Below are 22,582 nucleotides of genomic sequence, written 5' to 3' on the forward strand. Positions count from 1 at the left end.
CTGGTATGTGGCAATGTTAATTCTGATGTACTGATAGGTTTTTTGCTTAACTTAAAGCATGATACTATGACTGAAACCATTGTGCCATCTTTCAGGAGAGGCTTAGTTCTTTTTGCTAGATACTGTCCAAACTTGAATGAGTCATAAGAAAGGTTGTGCCAATACAGTTGGCTTCATCTTCTCTGAGATCAAATAAAACAAAGTCTTTGTGGATCAGCTTTTAAGTTGGAGATTCGCATTTGTCAAATGCATCACCACCTTTAGCTACTTCACTAGTCTAATTTGTAGAGCAATATATGAACTAACTGGTCTAGTGTCATTAAAGTAGGTGTGCAGAGAATACCCCACGAGGAAATAGGTCACAGCCATCAATGGAGGCGTAAACTAATTTACATGATAGCAACGGTAACATCGAAACGCCTAAGAATTACTTTTAAAAAGAAAAGTTCCTCAAAGTTTGAATAAAAAATGCATATTACGTACATTTTTAGTCAAAAAAATATATCAAGGCGTGTTGGATAAAAGCAACAAAAGATTTCGTTAAGAAGATGGCGTTGATGAAAAAACCAAGAAGAAATAAATGGTTTTGATGGGCTTGATAAACTTCAAATCAGATACACCATGAGCTTTTAAATTGACAAATAACATGGAGGTTATAAGTGAGAAAATGAAGTCAAATTTGAATACTTCTACCAAAAACTAGAAAGATGAGAAGGATTATTTGTTGACAAAAGCAAGGTCACATTTCCCTTCTCTGTTTTTTTTTTAAAAAAAAAGGTTCATCACGGTTCTCACATAAATGCACACCCTTTCGTGTCAGCAAAATTTGAGAAAAGAGATAGGTGAAAATTTAGAAGAAGTCAGACTCCCCTGTGCAGCTTTATTGTCCTTACCATTTGCATAGAAGACTAGAAATGATGGTGTTACCGATCCAAACCGAACAATACAAAGCATACCATACTATATTAATTCGATATTGGTACTCGATACATATGACGTATTGATACAGAGTACATCAAAAAAATTTCATATCATATCGTGCTGACACTATGCTAGTGTGACGTCGATATAGGGTCGGATATCGAGACGGTGAATCTTACTAGAAATAATTTCAATAATAGGTTAAGATTTTATACATCCAAAAAGCATGGATGGTAGGTTTGCATACTCACTAGTTAAGCCAATGGTCAATAGCACAAAAGACACCTATAATTCATGTATATGTCTCAACAGTTTTTCTCATAGTGTAGTTCAATCATCTCCAAATGTCAAACAACTTCGTCATACAGACAAATCTGGAGGAGACATTCTTATTGCAGCATAACAGCGTAGCATGCAAGCATTAAGAATGGAGCTCATGACTCCAGGTCACCATCACTTGCAATGTAGCTAAAGAATACAAAGCGATCCTCCCAAATGATGTAACAATAAATATATTGGCACATGAGCAAGCACAATGCGAAGGCTATAGCTTGGTTATAGCTCTACATTCTCTTCATCAAACAAGGCTACAACAAGCTTTCTTTTGTTAATAATAATAACAAAAAGAAAAGTTTACTGCTATTTAGCTCAAACTGGCATTTGGTCCTTCATTTGATTGTATTTCATGTTTTATTCCTGCCCATCGAAAGTTTAAATTTGTCTCTCGTGTCCAAGTAGATGTAACTATGGACAGAAACAAGTGTAAGCATGTGCAAAATACGGGTATAAGTGTGTGTCGCATTAAATACTCAATGCTAAAACTTTGAGGTTAGCAAATGGTCCCTCCTAGCTATCACGGCGAGCTAAATTGGAGGCATTTATAGCCTTACCAAACTTGATATGGGAAGGCCCTTGACGGTCTGAATATGATCTGTTTATTAAAGACGTCAAAAATTAATATTCACATCTAATCATGTTATTAAACATATAATTTAGTATGATCTATAATAAATTGAAATAAGTTAAATAGATCAAATGGTTAATGATTGCTGCCTTTAGTAAAAAAGCTTCGATCAGAAAATATTACATTCTAATTGTCTTTGCCTCTTGGATTATGTAAAAAAAAATAATTAAAAGAACAAAAAATATTTGGACAATTGCTTTTTCGGCCATAAAAAAGTTTGGATAGTTAAATATTTTTAAAATACTGTAACCATATTGGTGGTACAGTTTCTATCCATGTAAATTCATAGGATAGCATAATTTTTTTTCATCCTTAAAAAAAAAATTGAGGGATCTAGCTTCTTCCTCGCTTTTATCCTTTGCCATGCTCACTTTTATTCATTCAATTATCCAATGATCAATTGCTTGCGTCTTCCAAAAAGCAAATAAAATTATCGACTAGGTTGTATTTTTTACTGCGCATCATTCGAAAGAGTTTTTTTTTTTTTTTTGAATTGTTTCACCTATATAAAAACAAAAAACAACAACAACAAAAAAAGAAAAAAAAAATCCGTGTGCTTGCCGTCGGATGACACCTACCCCCAACTAACCCACGAGGGACCGGACTGGTAGTAGGCCACGTGGCGTGCGGTCTACCGATCTATGTGCCAAACGGCTTCCTTCCCACGTGGTATCCCATCGACCCGTCCATCCGACCTAACCTCGATCATAAATACCCATCCCGTTCGACCTCAACGATGGAGCTCGCTCACCTGTCCTCCTTCTCCGACCTCCATAGCCAAACTACATAACTACTTCGAACTCGACCACCACCCCCAAGTTATCGAATCGAGTTGAGGCATGGCCAAGGTGGAGGAGATCCGGAGCTCGCAGAGGGCCGAGGGCCCAGCAACCATTCTGGCAATCGGCACCGCCACGCCGGCTAATGTCGTGTACCAGGCCGACTACCCCGACTACTACTTCCGCATCACCAAGAGCGAGCATCTCACCGACCTCAAGGAGAAGTTCAAGAGAATGTGTGAGTCTTTCATCACCATGTACTTGTTTGATTCCCTTTCTAACTTATTCTCTAGTACTTGCTGTTCTTTCTACTGTACTGAAGACATCATTATGTTAACAAGCTAAATGCGTTCAAGAGTTGTATTGCTTTGAACTCTCTCTCTCTCTCTGTGTGTGTGTGTGTGTGTGTGTGAAAAAAAGGGAGAAAGAAATGGGAGATATCTGTGTCACTGTAGTAAACTTGGTAGGTAGTGATCTCTTTCTCTTTCCCTTGTTCAATTTAATTTTCTCTCTTGTGAGAGAATTAGAACATGTCTTTGTCCTACTCTAAGAATAGAGCACATGAGATCCAGATATATATACATATGTACATAAGAAATTTTAGGATGGGGTATTACTTAGTTTCACATTCACCATCTTGCTTTGGAAACAGGCGACAAGTCCATGATCCGCAAACGCTACATGCACCTAAACGAAGAGATCCTGAAGGAGAACCCCAACGTGTGCGCCTACATGGCGCCCTCCCTCGACGCGAGGCAGGACATGGTGGTCGTCGAGGTCCCGAAGCTCGGAAAGGAAGCCGCCGTCAAGGCCATCAAAGAATGGGGCCAGCCAAAATCCAGGATCACCCACCTCGTCTTCTGCACCACCAGCGGCGTAGACATGCCCGGCGCCGACTACCAGCTCACCAAGCTCCTCGGCCTCCGCCCCTCCGTCAACCGCCTCATGATGTACCAGCAGGGCTGCTTCGCCGGCGGCACCGTCCTCCGCCTCGCCAAGGACCTCGCCGAGAACAACCGCGGCGCTCGGGTCCTCGTCGTCTGCTCCGAGATCACCGCCGTCACCTTCCGTGGTCCCTCGGAGTCCCACCTCGACAGCCTCGTCGGCCAGGCGCTCTTCGGGGACGGCGCCGCCGCCATCATCATCGGTGCCGACCCCGACCCCGCCATCGAACGCCCGCTGTTCCAGCTTGTCTCGGCCAGCCAGACCATCCTCCCGGACTCCGAGGGCGCCATCGACGGCCACCTGAGGGAAGTCGGGCTAACCTTCCATCTGCTCAAGGACGTGCCAGGCCTGATATCCAAGAACGTCGAGAAGAGCCTGGCGGAGGCATTTGCTCCACTAGGGATAAGCGACTGGAATTCGATATTCTGGATAGCGCATCCCGGCGGGCCGGCGATTCTGGACCAAGTGGAGGCCAAGTTGGGATTGGAAAAGGAGAAGATGAGGGCGACGAGGCATGTTCTAAGCGAGTACGGTAACATGTCGAGCGCCTGCGTGCTGTTTATACTGGATGAGATGAGGAGGAGGTCGGCGGAGGACGGGAAGGCGACGACCGGCGAGGGCTTGGAGTGGGGGGTGCTCTTCGGCTTCGGGCCGGGGCTCACGGTGGAGACTGTTGTCCTGCACAGCCTCCCCGTTTCAGCTCGTTGATGCCATGGATGGACTCGCTTGTATCGCTTAATTTGGTCTCTCTCTCTCTCTCTCTTTCTCTCACTGTACTGCTTGCTACTGGATGTTGTTAGGGACAGGTTAAGATTTCTTCTGGACTATGCTAAAGATCGAGAGGGCTCAATATATATTGTGATCGATCGTTATATGGATTTGCGTTTTTCATCGCTTGGAATAAGTGTATGCTCGCATGCAGTTACTACAAATCTTAGATATTTGTTGTATGTCATGGTCATGTAGACGTCAAGGGTCGAAAGCGGTGGAAGAGTACTGGAGGAAAATAAAAACAAGGAACGAACGAGAGAAAAAAGGAAGGTGGGTAGGGCCTCTTTATTGTGACGTGTTTCTTTTAGGTGAAGGAGAGCGCCACTTGTTTCTTTTATAGGTGCAATGGTGCACCACTTGCTCGTCTGAAAACCTCCGAAATTATGACAACTAGATTGAAATGTGAAACCATAAAACCAAATTGAAAAGTGAAAACAGATTGCACCCTCATTATGCTCCCAATTCCACCTAGATGGAAAGTAATTGGCAAGTGTGGACTTTCAAATTTATATTTTTTTTTGAGAAAAAAGAGCAATATTTTCTAGCACTATTCTATTTTAGGAACCAACCTTTTGGAAGTAGGGATTCATGTGATGTACATAGGGACCATCTGTCACCCACAAGCCCCTTGTATGCCATATTAATCTCCAATTATTTTTTTGGTAAATTGGATTTATTAAACCAGTCTAGAATGAATATATTTATGGGAATCAAAAAATAAAATAACTGACAATGTAGAAAGAATATCTATTACAACTATTCATAAAGTAGATCTAGTGTGATTGGCTACGTATGTTGCCATCCACACTAATCCCTGACTATCGGAAGGACTGATGCTTGTCACACAGAATGGAGCAGTACCTAAAAATTGTATTATACTAGATTCATTATTACATTATTTATTATGGTTATCGCCGGTTTGCATTTGACAACCTTCACAAGTCCTCGTTCTCTTGATTGGCTTCTATATTTAAGCTCTATAAAGGGGGCCTTTCTAGTGTCGGCCATTTTTGTGAAGTGTCACGGTGAGATATAGATTGAAAAGAAGTCTCTATGCATTCAGTGATTAAGTCAGAAAATTTAACAGCCTCCTCAAATTAGGTAATTAGTTGGAAAATCTAGTAAATAAACTTAATATATTTTTATGGTCACTTCTTAGATATCCATTTTTGAATTGAATAAGAAAATTATATGGAGTAAATTAAGAAAAAAAATACTAAACTTTTTATGAGCAATGGCTTCATATGTATCCACCACCGATTGAGTACATGATGTATGAGTAATGGCTTCATATGTATGCATTCAAATTGAGGCTATTCTGATATGCAGATATTTTATGCTTATTTGATTTATTATTACAATATAGACATCTAGGAAGTCTAATAAAAGGGGGATTTGCAATGACAATTATCAATATTTACTAGCCAATGTTATGTGAATCAATCAACAAAACAAGTTGTCTCGACAAAAATCAGTATTTGAAATCATACCATAGTTAACATGTCTATCACATGCCATAATGGAATCTTTCTTTTTGGAAAATCTAGACAACTAACAATCGGATTTTGCACCGGACTTTATATCCAATATTGGCCATTAATTTTCCTTCAAGCGATCAAGAGGATTGAGAAACCATCCTCCAAAGGTGCTTAATTTCACAAAATCGGTCTTTAGATGCCTTTCTACGTTGCAAGTATCGAATAAAAACCTTATGCCACCTATATATATTGGTTGGTTGGGCTACTTAAAGATATATTTACGTTTGATCTTCTAGCTTAGTCAAGTATTGAATTTTCTCATAACTCAAATACCCCACACGTACAAGAAATGTCATATCTGATGTTCTGATGCTATCAGTGATTTATAATTAGCAACCACATGGAGACCGACCTTGTAATTGGTAATAAATTTTCATGCTTGTGATTGATCGATAACCACGTCAATGCAAGAAATCGTACAGGTAACCACCACAGGCACCACACGAACTCGTACCAACCCCATGAAACAAAAGTGCTTCGAGAAATTAAAGGATCCTCTTCTTTGTTTCCTCCGCGGTTGGCATCCGGTCATCGTGGCTGGACTTACGATATCTTGAAGCCCTAAGAATATATATATATATATATATATATATATATATATATATATATATATATATATATATATATATATATATATATATATATACATGAAGCGAGTTGCAGCGAAAGAAAGCTCCGACGGCTCTACACGAGAAGCTCACTACACATAGAAGCTCACACACTTTTTAAAGGGCACATGCCGGACTTCTGATGGGTTTGGATGGAAAAATCCTCGTTCGAGATGCAGTTACGTGTTCCTCATCCTGCACGTGAATGCATGGAATACGATGCCGTGCACGATTCCCGAGGCAACGTGGGGTTCATTCTTAATTATTTCTTATCCTCGAGCGGCAAAGAACCGGGGATGGCTACGGTCAGCAGTCAACGGACAGCAGCGTGTTTGACCCGTCGAGCTTAAATTCTACTGAGTGCGAGGGTTTAAACTGCAGCAGACCATGAACCATACGTATTTTAATTTAGTCGGGCTTCAGAAACCTATTTAAAAATTTTTCTTATGCCCCAACTTGATCCATGATAAGACCTAGTTTAAACATACGCACCGAAGTTTAGGCCATCTCAGGTATTGTCTTTGGTTGTTCCATGCAATGTTTTCTTGACCATGCAAAAGAACACATGCCCTGTCACCTTTTTGTCTATCCCTTGTCGAAGTTTCAAAAACATTACTAATCTCGCAAATGATTCAATTTAAACATATGTATGAGCCTAGGCTCAAGCACTGCTTGAAGTCGGGTTAACTTGTGTGGAGACATTGGAACTAGGGAACCTTGAATTTTGTGTTCCTGTTTTGAGTATTGTATTATTAATTACACCAATTTAATATGACCATTTATATATATTGTTTGCTTTCCATACATTTATATTTATTTATATGTATGCATGCTTTGATAGCTTAGCCAGTTTGGCTGGGTCAGGTCTGATGGATGTGTTTTTGGGCATAGGTTAGTGCGATGTAACATGTGTTCATGTCCAATGAGGCATGGATCTGGTGGAGCATGTCAAGTATGCATAAACTAGCAAAACTTGGGCATTTGTAGTGGGGGTTCACTGCAACTATGAACTAAGGAAAGCTCTTCTCGGAGCCACACAAAGTCTTGCTTGTCAAGGTGTCCACGTTCTCTCCTGAAGTTCTGCTCCAAGTTTGTGGCCCATGTCAATGGATTAGAATAGCTGCATTGTAACCCACCAGTGATTTGTGTCATTCTAATCAGCCGCACAATGATGCTAAGCTTGGATGTGAAGTGATGGTTAAAAGAAAAGAAAAAAAAGCAAAAGGGAAGAAGGACAAAAACCAAGTGAAGTCCCATCATGCATTAATTGGTACTGATGATGGTGCAGGAAGTTCATATGTTTGGCTTCTTCACATCGTGACAACTCGCTTTCTTGTCTCTGCAGAGGCTGTGGGTTATCCTAAATAAATTGATCCTCACTATTTTTCTAAAAAAAAGTTTCATATTTTTTCTCATGTTATTGTATCAAGGTGATATTCCGGTCACACCTCGTCTCGGGGTCAATCTCCGCATAAAGATCTCAAGATTTTCACTATATTTCTTGTAGTAATTTTACGAGGTTTTCTAAGTTGTTGACCTTGAACTTTTCATGTATATAAAATAAAGCATTTTTTCTTTTTTTTTTTAATATTATGACAACTCCGCTTTCTTAATTATTTCCCAAGTAACTCATTAAATAATCAATGCTCTCCCCTCTTTCAGTTCGCATATGAGCTCAACTCTCCAATGATTCATGCCATTAATGATTCATTGGTCGCACTGATTGGTACAATGATTTAGCTTTGGTGGACAACCACATGAAATTATTATTTTCAATATACAAAGTCCACACTTTCTGTACTTGAGATTGCATGTCGAAAGTATAAAACACTAATATTGCTATACTTGCTAATTTAAAATTGAAAAGAAGTGATTCTTCATAAAAGAAACGTCGTTGCCAACCAGAATTTCAAACTTCCTCCTAACAGATAAGAAGAGAAACTGAAACATCTCTTCATTAGGGAAACCAAATGGTCAAATATTCAAAAACACAAATACTTCTAATGGATAAGAAGAATAAAGAGTTATTTTCAAAATAAAATTCTAACAAGATTTTGCTATTTACAAAATAAATAATATATTCAAATTAATAAATTTATATGTGTTTCTATAATGCTATATGATAGGTAGAGAACCGTTAACCTATAGTTTGAATATATCTTATTAGGCTCGATGAACAAAAAGATTAAATCTTAATCTTGCTAATAGATTGTCTGAAAAATTATATTTACAACATACTTGAGTATTGGTGTTTAAAAGACTACACTTTTAAAGGTGATGCACTTTATCTTGTATTCATAATTACTTCTAAAACTTTACAGTTAAGCCCATAGAAAGCGACCCCGACTTCCACACTTGATAAGTACTTTTGTTCATTACAACACATATGTTTATAAGCTTGTTAAAGACTTAAAATCTATCCCACCAATTCATATGAAAGAAAAATTATATTACCTCATTGAAATGGAATTTGTTCTAAATTCTCAATTTTCAAATATTTAATTTACCTAGGAAATGTAACCACGTTACAAATCCAATTGGATAAAACTATGTTTAATTTTTTTTGAACTTTTGGCTTAAGATATTTAACTGATATCACTAGTAAGAGTAGATGACAACCATTGAAATTTTACTTATTGGTAATAATCTCATTGCTCTTGAGGTTTCTATATCTTCACTCCTTATATAGCTTTAGTAAGAGGGTCAGCTTGCATCTCATCAATCTATAGATATTCTAATATAACTTTACCCTTTCTTACTATTTTTCTAATTTATCGTACTAAATATCATACAAATCACACATATAAGAAGAAGTGAAATTATTATTATCGATAGTTCTTAAGAGATACATCGTATCCTTAGAATATCCTTTTCCAATAAATTCTCCATTTTCAAATAGGATTATTTTATTGGATTCAAAAATAATATGAAAACCATGATGACTTAACAAGAATATAGAAACAAGGCTCTTTCAAATTTCAGGAATATGATGCACATTTTTTAGAGTGAGAGTCATCTCCGATGAAAGTTGAAGATCAACTATACCATATCCAACAATTAAACTTGTAGTTGAATTTCAATATAAAGTTTTATCATCATTTTCAATAACTTTGTAGGATTTGAATACACTCCTACAACAAGTCACATGGCAAGTTGATATGGAATCAACCCACTGTGCACCATCTACATTAAACACGAAGGATTTTGAAATCATTGCTAAGTTGATTTTCTTCCACATTATTGGCTTCATATAATTTTTTTTTGGCTTTTGAGATACCTGCACTTTTTAGCCACATGACCAATCTTTTCACAAATAAAACAAAGAACCTTCTTCTTTTGTTTTCTCTTCTTGAAATTATTATCTCTCTTGAAAAATTGTTTCTTTTTTTATCGTGCCTTTTTCTTACCCTTGTAAGTTATTTTAGAACTATTGGGTTAAATTGTGACTACTAAATTCACATCGTTGGTGCCAAAATTAGAACGACTGATTTGATTTTGTATTGCCTCCAATTATCTCAAGCATGTGTCTTTTCCTCTATTTGAATATGTTTAAGTAATTCTTTCCAAGTTTGAAGATGACTTTTATGCTTCAACATTTTTTGGTAGTATTTCCAATTTGGAGGTAATTTGCTAATAATGGTGGACATTTGAAAATTCTCGACCATTAGTTCTCCAATTATGGCGACGTCTTATTCTATACGGATTATTTCTTAAACTTGCTCCATAATAGGTTTTTTATCGACCATCATGAACTCAATATACTTGTTAATGAAATACGTTCTATTTCCCACATCCTCGGTCAAGTATATTGCTTGAAGTGCATTCCATAATTCTAGGGCAGTTTTATGATGCCAATAAATGTCAAAAAGTTTGTTAGATGTAGCACCCAAAATCATGCTTCTATAAATATAGTCATCCTCCAACAATTTGAGCTGCTTTGGCATGTAAGAACCATCTTCTAACCAACTTTTTTGACATGGTATTTAAAGCACTTATAGCACCTTTTACAAGATAGGAAAGAAATGGATTTTGAGAAGCCATCTCTTGAAATTGTACCCATTAAATTGATCCAGAACTTCAACTTCATGCGTACGAACTTTGATTGTTATAGAGGAAGCTATTGTAGAGAAAAATAATTATCTTTAAACTATTAGGTACTTCACGTACCAAATTCGAGAAAAACCTGCAAAAATAGAAATAATTTACGCTATTCATATCACTTAAGGCACTTTTTTGAAGACATTTATTCCTCCACTATGCAAATGGTTTTGCGAAAATGATTGCCCCCAAAATACAAAGCCCATACTTCTTTTCATTTAGGCTGCACTCTAATAGTATAGAACACCAATACCCATACACTTGCTAATTTGTAAGAGGAAGGAAGAAAGTATGGTTGTAAGAAAGAAAAGCATGCTTGTAAACATGAAGAACATTATCCAAAATATCAAAATACATTGTAATATAAAAAGAAATGACTCTTCATAAAAGAACGTAGTCGGTCAAAATTTTACCTAAGGCATAAGAAAAGGAAACAAAGTGTCTCTTTGTTAGTAAAACTAAATGATCAAAACTTCAAAAAAATAACTATCTTTAATGGATAAGAAAAATAAGGGGTTATTTCGAAAATAAAAATCTAATAACAACTCTCTTTTTTGTCTCTCAAAGTACTCAAATAACCAAAGCTCTACCTTTGTTTTGTTTTGATGGAAGTGCAACTGTCCGATCATCTCTTCCATTTCCCACATACAACTTATGTGAAATTGCAAAGCGCCCTGCCTGTCGATAAAATTTATTAGAAGCATAGCTTATCTTGTATCCCAAACAAGAAAAAAAAAACCGTATACCTTATCACGAAATGATAAATTAATTAACGATAAATAATTACGGTTTATAACTAAACAAATTGTATATTTGGCTACAATTCACCAACTCGTTATAATTATTTCTCTAGGGAGGTTTCCCAACTAAGCAGTCGCACATCTGGTGGTACATTCAGTCCATAAACTCCCAACGCCACCCTTTATATATATATATATATATATATATATATATATATATATATATATATATATATAAACGGCTACTCATGTCATATAACTCACATCCTGCCAAATCATGGGAAAGTAAGAAATACAAAGGAGAAGGAACATCTAAAGCAGACGTCCAAAGAAAATTTCCGGAGTGTCGGGCGACAAATGAGACAACCCAGTCTGCTGCCCTATTGCCTCCCTAAATGTGTGTGCTGCCTGAAAGCCGCCCATCATCTGAGCCATCCTACGAGTCTCCCGGATAAAGGGATGACTATCACTAAACCTATCCGCCCTCCGGATCCAATCGATCACTATAGAGAAGTCTCCTCTGAGGTACATCCGCTCGGCACCAAGTACCAACCTCGTATAGGATATATCCTCCCAGGCTGCCTGCAGCTCAACCCCGACTACTGTAAGCCCTGGCATGCGCCGTCCTCTTGCTGCTATCATCCTATCAAAATGGTCTCTGATCACAAAACCAACTCTTTCAGTCACACCATCCACTGACCCACGCCACCCTTTGAACCACACTACCATTTGCGAGCTAGAGAAGCTGTGTGTTTACACCATTTTATCTCATCCCCAACCTAACGGTCACAAAAGGCGCCAAGCAAGATACCGTGTTTCCCTCGGCCGCATAAAAAGCTTCCATCCAAACCCTCCATCCTCCGTATCCCAAGCCATCCCAGCCTCACACCATTTTAAAAGAAAAATAAATCCCCGGGTCGTCGTCAACGGTCGCGGGCGCCGTCGCGACTTCCTCCGGTCTCTCCCCTCTCTCTCGCCATAACTCCAAGAAGAACTGGAGAAGTCTAGGGTTAGGGTTTCTTCTTCGCTGGCGAAGATGGCCATATCGAGAAACCCTGAGCTCGAGCTAGGATTTCGATCAATTTCCTCGATTCTCTTCGTCCTCCTCCTCCTCCTCGTCCTCCTAGCTTCGTTCCCTCTCCCATCGGAGTCCTCGTGCCGGTCATGCGACCTCGCCATCGGCTCCTACTACATCCCCAAGGGGTCGCAGATGGACATCGAGAACATCTCCTCCCTCTTCGACGATAACCTTACCGACATGCGCGACTACAACCCCAGCATCAACAACACGGACTTCATCCCAGACGACTCCCGCATCAACGTCTCCTTCACCTGCGAATGCCTCGCAGACGGCGCCTTCCACGGCCATAACTTCTCCTACCAGACCCGCTTCGGCGATACCTACACCACCATCGCCTCCACCAACTATTCCAACCTCACCACCGAGGCCGCTCTCGAAGCCTTCAATTCCTACTCCCCAAATACGATTCCGGACAATGTTGACATCAATGTCGTGGTTAATTGTTCCTGCGGGGATGCGGATGTGTCGAGGGAGTATGGATTGTTCGTGACGTACCCGCTTCGGCCTGGGGAGAATCTGAGCTCGGTGGCGGCCGAGTGGGGGTTCTCGAAGCAGGAGGTTCTGCTGCAGAAGTATAATCAAGGTGTCAATTTTAGTGCGGGAGAGGGGATTGTCTTTATCCCAACGAAAGGTCAGGTTTTTATTGAATTTTGATGCTTTTTGTGCAGGAAAGATAAGATCTTTGGATTTTGGAACTTTTTTTGCAATCAGAATTCTTACATTTCTTTGCTTCGTGCTACTAGTTTTAGATGATCCTTGAAGTAATTGGGTACCTGGCTGTTAGCTTCATTTTTGGGGAAGGGGAATTTTGATAAAAGATTGGATTGTTTGGCTAATTTGCCTGATCAGTTTCAATGTATATAGTTCATAAGGGGTACTTTCACTTGGTTGGCTATCTCAGAAGTGTGCATACTGGGAGGTGTGTAGGAATTTGAACTTTGGCATTTGGAGAAACAAATATATGGAGTGGCTACTGAGTTTTGGCATGGGATAGCTCACTTTGCCGGTTGCTGGAAGCAGTACTATTTAACCAAACAGTAGGAAGATCTTAGAAGGGAGGGGGAAGAGGTACATTTAGATGTCTTATGTAAAGAAAAGGACTCTGAAATGGTCATCCACCATTGGTCTATAATATGGAGCAATAGGACCTGTACAAATCAATTAGATATGTTAGACATTTAGGATGATTCATACATATCTCTGTGTTAGTTGCGAGAAGCTTGGATTGAAATGAGAGGAGGGGAAATGGGGTAACGGGTGAAAAAAAAAAATACAAGGAATATGGTACTAGGAGCACCTTGTGTACCAATGGTGTGTTAGAGAGTTTAACTGAAAAATTAAATTGCACTATGCGCATGATATCTAACCTTATTGTTATGTTATGCTCGCAAGGAACTACATAGTAGTTGAATTTTTGATAAAGTGAATGAAAGTTGGTATAACAAGTTTCTTATGAAATACAAAATGATCAATATACAAGTTTTGTTCTTTTTTATTCAAAACAGGATTACATCATTGAAGGGTCCCCAAGCTACAAGTTGTAAAAATTAATTTTTCTTAGCAAATGTAGAATTGCATTACTGTTTGCTCTTGTCTCATATGCTTATATATCCTAGAATTGCAAATCCAAGTCAGCAACAAGTTCCTTAGTTGTTTCTGCTGATGATACCCATAACTGTGTAACCAGAGTAGATATTACGGAACTTTAACAAAGCAAGTGAAATAAAGCTGTGAAAATTCAGGTTTTCTGATTCTATCGAAATCACTTGAAGTTAATTGTAAATTCAGCATCCTCTGGTAGGTCAATGTTCTAAAATACGGTGCATAAGACTACATGTGTGGCTACAGATGTGTATGTGGTCCTTTCACCCCACTGCGTACCCTATATGCAGCTCCTATATGCGTTCGGGCCCCGTATGGGCTGAAAAGATGGTTCACTTAGCATCTTTTGGATATTAGTATTCTGCAGCTGTAAATACAAGACACTTATTATTGTGTCAGCATATATAGCTCTTTTGGCATTGTGTGACTGTCTATATCACTCTGATGTAGGCTCATGCGAATAAGGCAAGTTCAAGCTAGTGGTTGGGTTGAATATGGGTTTCAAGTGGGCTTCATATGTGTATATTAGCAATATGCATATGTCAATTGCGCTATAGTTATTTTTAGTAAGAATTAAGTATGAAGCCGTAAGCACTAAATGCTAACTGTTATTGCTATTAACATTGCTATTATTTGTAAAAATACTGCTGTTATCATTGCATGCAATGCATTTATTTAATTTCAAATATTTAAAATACTTATTGCATATGCACTGGCATTTGGCCTGCATAATGTATATGCGCTTTGTGTTCCCTTGACCGCTTGCATAATGCATATGCACTATGCAGCCCCTTGACTGCCTGCATAATGCATACAGCAGTTGTCTTTTGAAACCATGACCAATGATGTTAGGTATGTAGATTTTGATCTTTTCTCTTCAAGAAGTATGTTTTAGTTGATGATAGAAGATTATGGGAAGCGGAATACATGTGAATGTTAATGAAAACTTGTGCACTCTTTAATGTTGGACAGAGATACTTCTTTTTTATCTGAATCAGAGGGATTACAATTTAAAATGGTGGGTTCATTATGGAGAACAAATCCAGAAAAAATAGTTTATGGGTGGAGCAATTAATGTATTTCCATGGTGGAGGGGGACAAGGGTCTTGAGCTTGTTTGGTTTTTTTCTTTTACTCTTCTTCGTTGTTTTTGGCATATTCTCCAAATGGATGTCTTTAAGTTGCTGGATGAAATCTCTATAATCAATTATTAACTACATATCTGTGCAATTCCTACAGATTTTCCTATCAAAAATAGTGATTCTATTTAAAGGATTCAGTCCCACAAGTCTGGATAAGATCCTTTAAATGACACTGAGAATCTTGTTCAAGGGGAAAAAGAATTTGATTTATTGCAAGTAGTTTGCAGGTTTGTCATACAACAAATGGTTTAAACATTGTGCTTCCTGGTAGCTTACAAATGGATAATGCCTGGCACAAAGAAGGTTAATGCTGATTTTACATGCAAATTTTATCTGGAGGTCTATAGTTGTTTTTCTGTACTCTTTCTTGCTTTGTTGGAAGTTCTTAGTAGATTCATTTTCTCTATTTTAACTTATGCTTTTGTCTTAGGAAAGTCCCTTAGACATTGCCTTTCAGGGCTCAAGTTTGAAACAGAGCTGTGTTTCAATTTTATAGGTTAGCCTTTTTCATCGGTACAAATTGGAATCAGTTTGCTTAAAATTTTTGTGTGCTCTTATTGCAGATCCAAGTGGAAGCTATCGCCCCCTTCCCCCTCCATCAAGGTAAACAAATGTTGTCTGTTTCTTAATGTTCTTGAATTTTATAAATTTCATCCTTAATTTTTCCTTTTCCCTAATGTCAGCATGCAATGCTCTTTTTCCTTTTTTTGCAGCAAAAGTAATCAAGACTTTCTTGATCGCTTGTATTGATGATATATGTCATTGTTGATTACAAGATTGAGAGGAAGAAATTCTTATGTTGATGCTCTGTAACTTGTGATGTGGAACTCATGACTTTTGGCATTGAATTCAACCAGGACTGTCAGCTGGAGCCATTGCCGGAATTTCTGTTGCTGCACTAGTTGCTGTTCTAGTATTTTCCATTTGTACATATTTTGGGGTGTATAGGAGAAAGAAGGGGAAGAAAGCTTTATTGCTTCCATCAACATATGAACATAATGCCATTCTACATGGACATGGTAGTTTGTCTAACTGATATTACCTTTTTCCCATGTTTTTTCTTTTCATCTCCAAGGTGGAACTGGAATCTGATGCTTTTGTGCAATATCCAAGGTTCTGAATGCTTATCTCATTAAGAATCTCAGGTGCATGTCTCCAGTTTTTATATTAGTTGCTTTAAAACAACAACTCTGGTTTGCTTATTTATCTAGATCCCAAGGCATATACTTGACCTGTAAAAGGGCATTTAATGTTAGGAAGAAGGTTAGGTCTTATTTTCAGTACTTTCTTGGCATAATTCTTGGTAGGCTGATATGCTTGTTATGCTGATAGACCAACAATGACTCGTATTGACTAGAGAGATGACTATCATTGAACTTGGGCTTAATTTGGCAACAAGTGGCAAATTGTGTTGTGCTTATGAGTTTTTTTGTATGACCTTGGATGCATTCTAATCTTTCTTGTCCGAATGCTGTCATAATATGTTCAATGAAGAGGTAATACATCACTTGAGCCCTCTGCCCTATATAGTTTGATATGCCTTGATGTGAAATAGTGGCATCCATGGAGCTTCTGATGTATCATAAGGCAAACAATGGAAGTAATCTTGACAGATTTGACTAAAAGTTTCTGCTTTCCTGTAATCATACAATATTTGCAGTTTTTTGCCAGTTTATTTGATAGACTAATTAATTGCCTACTCTTTAATCCATGGATAATGGAGTCTTTAAATTAGCCAATTTCTTTTTGACTATTTGTATGGGATCAGATTGATCTCAAGCACTTTCAGACGTGGTGAAGAAGTCAAAATGGAACTTGAGGTTCACTAGCTCATTTTGTGATAAGCGTGCATCTTTGGTCTCTGAGAGAGTTTGCTCCAAGAAATCTAGATGACGATGATTACTACTACTACTACTACTAGTGCTACTATTAATTTGAGCCAATAGATCATATGGTTTGTTGGACTGTGCCTGCTAAATGTCTGGCTCCTTTGCTGAGAAACTTCTGTAAGTTGGCTACTAAAGATTTGTTCCTTATGCAATATAGGTAGTGCAGATGCCTCAGATGTAACACCTCAAGAGGGCAGTGGTTCCCAGCTCCCAGGATTTGCCGTGGACAAATCAGTAGAGTTTTCTTATGAAGAGCTTGCTGGCGCTACTAATGATTTCAGCATGAGTAGTAAAATTGGTGAAGGTGGTTTTGGTGCTGTTTACTATGCCGAGCTGAGAGGAGAGGTTGGTTGCACCATCATTTTCATATTTATGTGCAGGGACTTAAGCTGTTTCCTTGTCCATGTGCAATTAGTTTTCCCCCCTTTCATGATTTGATATCTTCTTCTCCTTCAACTAAGAAATGGATACGACAAGATGTTGAAATTGCAAAGAAAAGCAGATAACTTTTATAAACTGATTATTTTTTCGAAGAGCATAAAAAGTAGCTCCAAGATATAACTTTGAATTTTGGTTTTCTATTCTTGTCAAGCTCTAGCCAATTCTTCTCATTTTAAGTCTTCATCACTTAATCAACAATATCCACCAACCATCTGATACAAATTCTGCATTTTGGTATTTGTTTATCTTTGTAGATATTGCTTTAGTGAATTTTTAACACCTTGACGATCAACATTATCATTGCCAATACTTTGGTGATAGCATGAACCATTTTCTGGGACATATTAAGATTCTGCTAAAGGCAATAGCCAGTGGACTTACTAATGTTAAGGTTGTGTTACCTATGAGTTCATTGTCATACTTGTCCTTCATTGTAATATGTTAATTAAAAGATTATGCCATGATATTTTGTTGGTCTGAATATTTTGAAAATATCATACATACATGCATGCACATACGCATTTAGAGAGAGAGAGAAAATGGAATGTTCTTGAGAGCATTTGGCTGCAACTCTTTGCGACGAAAACAATAATGGCCTGCTCAAAAAGAAAACCTATACTGTTGATCATGAACTACTACATCTATATTGGCTAGAATTCAAAGTCATGTATTTCTTATTCCTTTTACCCATGCATCAAATGGATAGAAAATGGGCAAGTTTATGGCATGATACCAGGTTTTGATTCGATATATAGTTTAGAAGCATCCAAAACAGCTAAATATTGAGCTGTATAAGTTTCAAAATATTTAGATCAATATTAAAATTTGTAATTTATGTAGTCTATAATATACTTTTGCTTGCCTTATTGCTAGCATTTATTTTGTATTTTGGTGCCCCTTGATACAGAGGCAAGAGAGCACAGAAATAGATAATTTGTTGGTTTCTGGATATTTTACATCATAGATCATGATCTGGTCTAGATTTTCATTTTGGGAGGGCCATCATTGATTTTCATTAGGAAGCATTCAAGGCTAAATGCTCTCACGTGCAATTCCAGCTTAACACTGCATGTGCATGCATGCTAGGTTACATATTATTTCCTTAATTTATTTCATTTTAATTCTTTACTTTGAGCCTGGTAGATTTAAATGTTATACATTTTGTTGCTTGACCTCAACTTGCTTATGATTGATCCTATGAACTCTCTATCTGTTCATGTGGATTTTAGTATTTTTCATGTGCAATATAATGTGAATCTGTTCCTCACTATTCAGTTCAATGCTCCCTTATCTCTCATCTCTCTCTCTCTCTCTCTCTCTCTTTTTGTGAACATAATGCTTTAGTTGTTTTGTACTCATTTCTTGCAGAAAGCTGCAATCAAGAAGATGGATATGCAATCATCTAAAGAATTCTTTGCAGAACTGAACGTTCTGACCCATGTTCATCACTTCAATTTGGCAAGTTGACTACTCTTTTTAGCATGCTGTAACATATATCCTTTTCTTGGGAGAATGAACTAGACCAGCAAATGTCTATTTAACGATCATGGCCAAATGCATTTTCGTTTCATTTGTTAGCTCTCTCTTTGTCCACTCATTAAAAATATGATAGTCTGATACGATTATTAACTGACAAAAAATAATAAAATATTCTCTTCTCCTCTCTCTTCTAAGATATCGAGAGTAAGCTAGCATGCTGGCATCTCTCTCTCCCCCCTTCTCTCTCTCTCTCTCTCTCTTCTTTAAAACTCATTGTAAAAGAAATCTTTAATTGTGATATTAATTTCTAATGCAACTTGGAGTCACATTGTCCCCCTTAGCTTGCTTTTCTACAGTTCTTTCTCTCAGTTCTCATACAAAGAACTTTGGACTGCTTGCGACTGTTGATGAAACTATTATTACCTCATAGCAGCTTTTGCATCCATATGAAATTGTGAATTCCCTTGGATTCAGGTGTTTCAGCTTTAAAAGTAGCTGTAATTTGTACTTTAATACTCATTTTGTTTCTTATTTGCTTCTGCTTTGTTAATAAAAAAAAAAAATTGCATTCTGGTGGTCAAGCATATTGATACAGTGCATCGAATGAACTTACACACGAGGATTTTCTCTTCCCCTAATTGGCCAATTCTATGTTAATTTGACGTCTGTTTTTTCCCCCTCTTCATGTGATTCGGTTGCCTTATTGATATTTGGCCTCATTGTAGTAATATCATTCATTGCTTAGATACTGGCGAATTCTTTGTTAATTTGACATCTGTTTTTCCCCTCTTCATGTGATTCAGTTGCCTAATTGATATTTGGCCTCATTGTAGTAATATCATTTATTTTTTTAAAAAATATTTTATAATTCTATCGCTTATGCTTAAATGCAGGTGCGTTTATTAGGCTATTGCATCAAGGACTCTTTATTTCTTGTTTATGAATATATTGAGAATGGCAATTTAAGCCAACATTTGCGTGGGTCAGGTAAATGCACCGGTGCACATTTCTAGCATCCTCAAACTGCAAACCGATTTATTTCTTATTAATCTATAAACTAAGTTTAACAGCTCCTACTGATGTATCCGCTTTCAGGCAGGAATCCACTGCCATGGTCTGCTAGAGTTCAGATTGCTCTTGATTCGGCAAGGGGTTTAGAGTATATTCATGAGCATACAGTTCCACAATATATACATCGTGATATCAAATCAGCAAACATTTTGATAGACAAGAATTTCCGTGGAAAGGTTGCCATTGTTCTTGTCACCTGGAAGGCTGAACATCCACATGCATTTTATAATATTTGTGTGCTTTTCATGCAGGTTGCAGATTTTGGGTTAACAAAACTTTCTGAATTTGGAATTTTGCCAGATCCTACTCGTGCTGTTGGAACATTTGGTTACATGCCTCCAGAGTGAGAATTTTATTCTGACATTTTTAATAATCAAATTGTTATTATGTGTCACAGTATGTGCTAATGTTCTTTTTGCTTTTCCATACCCCTGATTATTCTTAATCCCTTATATTTAAGTTGGTGAACGGACCTTGCATACCTTAGAAAAATGTGGGTACCAAATCCATGTGATTATTTAAACTATGGAACCCTTTTAAAAATGACTTTTTTTGGACTTGACAGCTGCTTCAGTTTGTCCTGAATTATCAGTAGTATCTAATAAAAAGGAACCTGCTGAAATGGAATAGACATATCTCATCATATTTCTTCACTTCTTCTTTGGCCTCCCTCCTTAAATTGGGGTTAATTGGTCTATTTTCCTTTATCCTCAAAACTATGGCAGATTTGGGTGGCAACAAAATAATGCTGCGACGGCATAGTTCTCAGTAACTTCCAAGTTGGTGGTGGTGACAAGATGACTCTTCTGCTCCTAGAGCAAAATTTCACTGCTTTTTCAATAAGAAGATTTTTGCATGAATATAGTGGAGCTGTTCTCCTCGCTTTTAATAGTATTATTTGCTACCTCTCATCCATTCCACTGTTCTCTATGAAATCTTGAATATTTTAGACTTTATATTGCTTACTGGATGCATGGTGTTCCATATAGCTTTATTCCACTGTCCGGTCAATTGGTGTAAGCTATCCCAATGAGTCTTGGGTGGAAAACTACAGTTTAAAGATAGTTGCATATGTTTAAGTTTTCATCCATCCTCCCTGTTTGGTAAATTTTTGCCAGAAATTGTCATTACATTGTCTAGCTGTAATCAGCAAATACTTGTATATTACTTCTTATATTAGGAAACTTTACTGAGAACCATATTCTGGCACTGTATGTCCTTTTTTTGGGAATTTGAACATATAATTTGCAATTTTCTTGCAGGTATGCTCAGTTAGGTGATGTCTCTACAAAAGTGGATGTATATGCATTTGGTGTTGTCCTATATGAACTTATTTCAGCCAAAGAAGCTGTGGTGAAGGCAGGAGCGGCAACAGAATTTATGGGCTTAGTTGCTCTGGTCAGTATCTCTAATCGTGTTTCCTTGTAATATTTTTACTAGCTTTTCTTCTGCTTGATGCTTCTCTCTTGTATGAAAGCTAAAATACTTGGCTTCCTCCAGTATTACTGGTTGGAGTATCGGCATTTCTAATGCTGAAAGCTATCTATCTGATTGTAGGATCAGATTTTTGTCATGGCACAGTCCATCTTTTTGCCTTCTTACCTCACAGTGGATCTCTGCTGACAAAACTGAACCTTATGGCACATGGAATGCTGGACTTTAGTTCATCACGCGAGAAATAAAATTTTTAAATGGAACTTAGTATGTCAACCTTTTTTTTTTCTGCTACAACCGATGACTAGTATATTAACTCTTTATCCTATCTTTTATCCGACAGTTTGAGGATGCTCTTAGCGAACCCGATCCGAGAGAGCATCTGCGAAAACTGGTTGATCCAAGGCTAGGTGACAACTACCCGATCGACTCGGTTTATAAGGTGCATACGTAGCTCACCGTAAAATGTTTAACCAAATTAATCTTAGCAATCATTTCCTTCTATAACTATTTTCTCTGTTTGTTTTCTTTTTTTCAGATGGCCCAGCTTGCTAAGGCCTGCAGCCAGCTGGAGCCTCAACTGAGGCCAAGCATGCGATCCATTGTGGTTGCATTGATGATACTATCATCCTCTACCGAGGATTTGGACATTGATGCCTTATATGGAAACCCAGCTCTCGCCAATCTCATGTCAGGAAGGTAGGTTAGTTCATGCTTACCTTCTCTGCATGTCATGTTTGTGAAGGGTTGCAAGCTTTGTAAGTGGTGCATTCACCACAGCCTATTAGAGGAAATCTGGCCGCTAGCAGTTTGACCAAATGTATTAGTTTCACGATAACCACTGATTGTATCAATCTTTATTTAAATAATCCCATGTCATGAAATTGCATGGTGTTGGATGTATTCAATAAAACTTTCCATAAAAAAGAGAATTTACGGAAAAAATGATTTATCTCTGTGCTTCTGAAACATTTGATGAACAAGAGATACTGTGTCCAAATTCTCAATAATCAGTAAGCAGGCTCTTATGAAAAGTTTTGATGAATGAGGGTAGAATGCTGCAAAGACCACAGAATATTC

General features: G+C 37.8%; 3 protein-coding genes across 4 annotated transcripts; all 3 read left to right on the plus strand.

Moving 5' to 3' along the window:
* The first annotated feature begins 2,606 nt into the window (after positions 1–2,606).
* LOC103712379 (chalcone synthase 1) lies at positions 2,607–4,500 on the plus strand. Its single transcript, XM_008798885.6, has 2 exons — positions 2,607–2,902; positions 3,317–4,500. The coding sequence occupies exons 1-2, from the start codon at positions 2,725–2,727 to the stop codon at positions 4,315–4,317; spliced, it is 1,179 nt and encodes a 392-aa protein (XP_008797107.1). The 5' UTR covers positions 2,607–2,724; the 3' UTR covers positions 4,318–4,500.
* Positions 4,501–12,272: 7,772 nt separating this feature from the next.
* LOC103712380 (chitin elicitor receptor kinase 1) lies at positions 12,273–16,332 on the plus strand. Of its 2 annotated transcripts, none has more exons than XM_088719435.1 (3): positions 12,273–13,076; positions 15,752–15,791; positions 16,046–16,332. In XM_088719435.1, the coding sequence occupies exons 1-3, from the start codon at positions 12,401–12,403 to the stop codon at positions 16,134–16,136; spliced, it is 807 nt and encodes a 268-aa protein (XP_088575561.1). In that variant the 5' UTR covers positions 12,273–12,400; the 3' UTR covers positions 16,137–16,332. The 2 variants fall into 2 exon arrangements, with proteins under 2 accessions (XP_088575561.1, XP_088575562.1); XM_088719436.2 differs by having other exon boundaries at positions 12,274–13,076; positions 15,902–16,332.
* LOC148703636 (chitin elicitor receptor kinase 1-like) lies at positions 16,195–22,512 on the plus strand. Its single transcript, XM_088719434.1, has 9 exons — positions 16,195–16,333; positions 17,235–17,422; positions 18,887–18,976; positions 19,891–19,984; positions 20,093–20,244; positions 20,320–20,411; positions 21,331–21,466; positions 21,846–21,944; positions 22,041–22,512. Exons 1-9 carry the CDS (start codon positions 16,309–16,311, stop codon positions 22,203–22,205), a joined length of 1,041 nt encoding a protein of 346 aa, XP_088575560.1. The 5' UTR covers positions 16,195–16,308; the 3' UTR covers positions 22,206–22,512.
* The last annotated feature ends 70 nt before the right edge of the window (positions 22,513–22,582 follow it).

This window comes from Phoenix dactylifera, chromosome 4, assembly GCF_051530095.1.
Source record: "Phoenix dactylifera cultivar Ajwa chromosome 4, Ajwa_hap1_PhDact_Kaust_v1.1, whole genome shotgun sequence".
Classification (NCBI taxonomy): domain Eukaryota; kingdom Viridiplantae; phylum Streptophyta; class Magnoliopsida; order Arecales; family Arecaceae; genus Phoenix; species Phoenix dactylifera.